The 5,947-nt window shown below is 43.8% G+C and overlaps 1 protein-coding gene across 1 annotated transcript; it reads left to right on the top strand.

Annotated features, from left to right (window-relative positions):
• Positions 1 to 2,183: 2,183 nt before the first annotated feature.
• npy8br (neuropeptide Y receptor Y8b) lies at positions 2,184 to 3,290 on the top strand. Its single transcript, XM_071534202.1, has one exon. The coding sequence runs from the start codon at positions 2,184 to 2,186 to the stop codon at positions 3,288 to 3,290; it is 1,107 nt and encodes a 368-aa protein (XP_071390303.1).
• The last annotated feature ends 2,657 nt before the right edge of the window (positions 3,291 to 5,947 follow it).

Genomic DNA, 5,947 nt, shown 5'->3' with positions numbered 1-5,947 from the left:
GACCCCGGCATCGGCCAGACAGACAGTCGAAGGATAACGGGACCGCAGTGATCGAGGGTAGGATTCATATGGCACTTTCACACTTTTCATCCTGTCTCACTGTCGTTGTGGGGTGAGGTGTTTTTCCTCAGCCGGTGCGTGATTGCCATAATCAAGCCGGTTTTTTGCATGAGCGAATGCGGACTTGTGGCTCTTTTCATCTCACGTCAAAGTGGCTTTGTGAAGGATTTTAATTGGGGTTATATTAAGGATAAATCTAAAATGAGGCCCCCCCCCCCCACCCCCACCCCAAAAAAAAAACTTGTATATGTAGCCATGTAGAGGCATATAGCCTCAATAAGCTCCCATTTCTTCATCTGTGATTTTTCTTTTCAGTGACTTTATAGTTGTTCTTGTCCTCCAGTCTGATTCTGATGTTCGGGTCTCTGCATGTTGCATAATATCTAATTAGTATGCCTTGAGAATTGCGGATTAAGGCTGTAATCGCAGTCACATTTTGGTACTATTGTCCTTGTTTAATTTGGAAACATCTGGGTAAGCCTGCTCCGTTGCCTGAGCTGTCCTTTTCCAGCATATGGCCAGATAAGACATCCTGACAACACAAGGCAATGCATCACCTCAAGAAGCCAAGTTCTGCCATAAATAATCAGCATCAAGGCTGCTGGATGGGCAGGACATGCAGGCCACATAATATAACCAAAAATTCAGCCAGTCTTGATGTGGTTGACATCCAGGAAGGGTTGCACAGTCCAGAAGCTTATATGCTGAACATTATGGGATGCAAACTCTGGCCAGACTGTACCACATAAGAATTAATGTGGTACAACTCCCTCAGTTAGATCCAAGTCATTTTTTTAAACTTTTGTTGCCTTATGAATACTGTGGCTCTGTTTATAATCAGATGAAACAAAACATTGCATTAGGACATTACCAGTAAAACAGACTGTCATGAGCAATTACTGTCATTACCTGTCAATATGCATTATCACTGAGAACGCATTGGAAATTATAAATTTTTTTAGTCCTACAGATTCCATTCTGTTAGTGTAGCCCTATGACAGCAAACCTAATTTCTGGGGCATTGAGCCTGGGGCAAAACATCTTGGTTAATCAGTGCTGTTTTCATTGCTACACACACACACAAATGCACGCACACATGCACACATGCATGCACGCGTGCACACACTCTATGCTGATATTTATGGTCTTGGTGTAATGAAATTGTATTTCTGTTTTCCAGTACATTAGTTTGTTGGAGGTTGTAGGACCACATGTGCTTGGGAATCTGAAAACCATTGTGAATGCTCAGTGACAATGAGAGATGTCTGTTATTTTTATGGACAAAAACAGAATAAATCCCCACTGTCAGAAGGGGAGAAAACAGTGAGGGGGAATGATTGTCTCTGAAGGAGCAGTCATTAACACCGTTATTGTGATGGAAATTTAAATCATCTTGCCATTATAATGATGCCACAAAGTCTGGATCTGTGCTGTTTCCTTGATGATACCCCATCAGTGCATCATTTATTCTTATAGCCAATATTCAGGAAGATAGAAAATCTTTGTTTTTCTGCCACAGCCTCATGATATTTGCATACCGGCATTAATTATTCCCTTCATTATTCTCTGTTTTGTAATATTCAATCCATTGTCAGTGTTTACACAGCTGTAATTGTAGCACTGAACACATCTCAGCACCAAACAGATACTTATGGAATTACAGCCAAGAGCGTCGTGAATTTAAAACTTATCCTGCAGCAAGTGAACAGTAGCCATCCTATCAATTTGCCCTGCATGTCCTCATTTAAAAGAAGTAAGGGAGTAATGAGAAAATGAGTTTTTTCCAGTGTGTGAGGGTAGATTTCTTTTCCTGCTGCAGCTTCCATGGTGGTTACATTTTAATTTGAGTGAAAAACCAAGCTCATAATTTCTCTAGAATTTATAACTTTAAAAATGAGCTTTTCATGACATGGAATTAATTTAAGTTTATCCGTTTTGTTTTTTTTTCTTTCTTCCTTCTTCTTTTCTTAGGCAGCAAATGAAGACTACAACAAAGGAAAATAAAGGATGATGGAAACCTCTGAAAAATGCAAATATTATTCATGAAATAACTACAGCAGGTGTGACACGATAAAACCGTACAATTAGATCCCAGCCTATGAAATAAGTCCAGGACAAGGAGCATGGAGCTGCAGCAGAAAACCAATCACAACCAGGCCTCGTGGAAAGAGATACCGTGGGATTTGCCCGAGGTGTGCCCGTCCTCAGTGAGCGGCGCCACTTTCCTGATTGTCGCTTACAGCACGGTGATCGCAGTGGGCGTCATCGGCAACGCTTGCCTGGTGTTTGTCATCACGCGGCAGAAGGAGATGCGCAACGTCACCAACATCTTCATCGCCAACCTGTCCTGCTCCGACATCCTCATGTGCATCGTGTGCCTGCCTGTCACCATCATCTACACGCTGATGGACCACTGGATCCTAGGAGAGGCCCTCTGCAAGCTCACGCCCTTTGTCCAGTGTATATCGGTTACCGTTTCCATTTTTTCCCTCGTCCTCATTGCCATGGAACGCTACCAGCTCATCATCCACCCCACCGGATGGAAGCCCGTGGTGGGACAGTCCTACCTGGCTGTGGCCGTCACCTGGGTGGTGGCCTGCTTAATCTCCCTGCCTTTCCTCTCGTTCAGTATCCTCACCAACCAGCCTTTCCAGAACCTGAGCATCCCCCTCGTGCTCAACGACCACTTCGTCTGCATGGAGTGCTGGCCGTCGGAAAAAAAACGGCTGGCCTACACCACCTCCCTGCTGATGTTCCAGTACTTCCTCCCGCTCGCCCTCATCATGGTCTGCTACCTGCGCATCTTCCTGCGCCTCAGGAGGAGGAAGGACATGGTGGACCGCGCCAGGCACTCCAGCCAAAAGAAGAACAAGGGCTCCAAGAGGATCAACGCTATGCTCGGCTCCATAGTGGTGCTGTTCGCCCTCTGCTGGCTCCCGCTCAACGTCTTCAACGCGGTGTTCGACTGGAACCACGAGGTCATCCCGCCCTGCCAGCACGACGCCATATTCTCCGCCTGCCACCTCACCGCCATGGTCTCCACTTGTGTCAATCCCATCATCTACGGCTTCCTCAACAGCAACTTCCAGAAACAGCTCAAGTCCACCCTGCTGCGCTGTCGTTGCTGGGGGACGGCGGAGAGTTACGAGAGCTTCCCGCTGTCCATCGTCAGCACAGAGGTCACCAAGGGGTCCATCCTCAGCAAAGGATCTATCAGTATCAACACTTAAATCCGAGCCGTTCAGTGAGAGACAAAGAAATTATCGGGCCTCTTCAACCCCCATTGTTTTGATCATCCATGGGAGCTTTCCTTGCTTAGTTATGTGCAAGCAGGTTTGACATTTCCAAAGTTATAAACCTAGTAATGGTTGAGGAAGCAGACTGAAAACACTTACCCAGCTTGGCACGGTGCCCTCGATTTGGTATGACCTCACATGTAGGAGGAAGTAGATAACCAAAATGCTGGTGCAAAGGTTATACAGTTTAAGTGTTGTAGGGCAACCAAAGACACTTCACATGAGCACTTTTGCAACTACAGTCTGTATAGTGCATTCCCAGTGTGCTGTGGTGATGTGTGAGTGACAACATAACATCTAATCCAGTGACTCAAACACACATTTACTGTCAAGTTTCTTTCCAAAGCGTAGGGATCCACCCAGTAGTCAGGTTTGAATGAGTGTTGGCTGTTAGAGTGCGATTTTCACATATTTAACCACTGTAATTTACCGTGAGCATTGGAACCACCAGATAGTATTGAGAGGAGGGAGGGGGGCACTGCAAATGTACCTTTCAGGGGCTGTACAATTCACTGTTTTATGTTATTAGTATTGATGAAAACATAAGCAATTGTTAAGGGATTGTGAACCGTAATGTGTTAATGATTATCCATATAGACAATAGCTTATTACACAATGGAGAGAACATCAGTGCATTAAATGTGGCTCCAGGCATTCAGTGAACATTGTCAAATGATTTACTTGCATCATGTTAATGCATTTTTTATTATCTAAAAAAAGTGATTAAGTGATCTTTTTCAGAGAACCTTGACAAGGACTGAGATTGAGAACTACACACCTTTCATGCTGTCCACCAAGGTCTGTGCTCCAATATATTGCTGTGTGCAGGATGGTTTTTGTAATAAAATGTGCCATGCTACATCAATATAGTGCCATAAAACAAAGTATAAGAGGCCGTAAAGGACTATGTCAGCGCAGGGTTCTTCCACTGTATATAACCTCTCTAAATACATGTATGCCCTGTAAAAGGTGTGACACAGTTATAGTTCCTGGTGTGATTGGCAATAAACAGCACTCTGTAGCATTGCAGGTATCTCTCCTAGGAAACTTGTTGTTAGTAACTTTTCTTTGTGGTATACTGAATTAAAACATTTACTATTATCTTTAAAGTGTCTGTTGTAATATATTGCTATCGACGAAACACAACCTTACTGTCTGTTTGGCCTTCCCACACGAAAGCTTTATATTTACTCATACTAAAAATGATTTATACACTAAGATGAAACATTCATCGCCATCATAAAAGTTTGGCAAACTTCACATCTGCCTTGCTGTCTGAGTGTGCGTTACAGACTTGCATTATTGGTTTCTAGCTCAGAGTGCAACAACTCTTTCACCTTGAAGGTCACTGCATCCAAATCACAGAAAATATTTTGGTTCTGTGTTATAAGTCTCCCATTGAAGGCAAAATGATATATTGACACCAGACTGCACTGTTCCCACTACAGGAAACACTAGGGAGTCTGCAACCTCACTTTCTGGTAAAATACCCGTTCCCCAGAGTTTATATTTATAGTACCGATGTGTTTAAACATGAGCCATTCAACGCTCAATCTGTCTGTAACAATATAGTGTGCGGTGTACATTGGAGTAACCTCAACGTGACATTTAAACACCCAATATTTCAAAATCCTCATTTCTTTCGGAGGTCATATTCAGTGCACCGACTCTGTGTGCATTATTCAGGGGAAACGTCTGCGATCGCATCACATTTTAGATGTGCTCGTAGTGTTGGGTAAATCAGCGTTGTGTTTGATGCCGTAGATGTTAGACAGTACGGAGAAGAAAAATAAATTTGGAGGCGAGATCAATGAGGAGGCAACACAGCTAGTAGTTGCGTTAAATATTCATGCTGAGGGAACGCGCCAGTCACTTTTATCCGTTCGCATCTTGAGTGGGTCTGCCACCGGAGCTCCAGCCTGTCTCAAGCAGGAAGAGTGTCAACTAAATGCTGGATAGGAAAGGGAAAGTGAGATTTCTATCAGCTGTTTGATGATAACCTCATGAATTAAAGTGTAGGAATGTTCTTACATCTTACACAAAGCAAAATTGTGTGCTTGTGCTATTGGGGCCTGACCTGACCTTTATAGACTGCCTATGCCCTCCTTTTTTCCTCTCTCTCTCTCTCTCTCTCTCTCTCTCTCTCTCCAAAAACCTGCACAGCAAAGAATAGGCTAACTGACTGAATTTCTACTATAAAGAAGAGTTCTCGGATGTTACGCCTGGCACTATTACATCTATCTAGTCAGTATTTGCCTACATGAACAAGTCGCTCTAAACAGTAAATACAAGAGAGCCAGGACACTCAAGGCGGTGACATATTCCAGGAAACATTTTCTGGAGCTGCTCCATTGACAATGAGTGGGAGCTCGATTTTAAAGATGCTGTGACGCCACTAGCCAAGCCACTTTTAAGGGGCTATGGGGACATTTCTATGCTATCAAATAAAGCTCAGCTGGATACAATCACTCAGCAAACCACAAACCCAGACTCTCGCTGTCAGTGGAGCAGTTCCAGAAAGATTAGTATCTTGGCTCTCTGTATTTTAATTTAGAGAGCGAGATGCCCGTGTTAGCGGTATTGCACCATCA

Source organism: Centroberyx affinis, unplaced genomic scaffold (genome assembly GCF_046629955.1).
Source record: "Centroberyx affinis isolate AG114_WGS23_722 - 3 ecotype Tasmania unplaced genomic scaffold, CSIRO-AGI_Caff_v1 ptg000168l_1, whole genome shotgun sequence".
Taxonomy (NCBI): Eukaryota; Metazoa; Chordata; class Actinopteri; order Beryciformes; family Berycidae; genus Centroberyx; species Centroberyx affinis.
The sequence above is the reverse complement of the archived record's forward strand: the minus strand, read 5'-3'. Positions and strand labels throughout refer to the sequence as shown.

Bases quoted from the DNA above. Each gene is read 5' to 3' on its own strand.
- npy8br (XM_071534202.1), top strand. From the start codon at position 2,184: ATGGAGCTGCAGCAGAAAACCAATCACAACCAGGCCTCGTGGAAAGAG.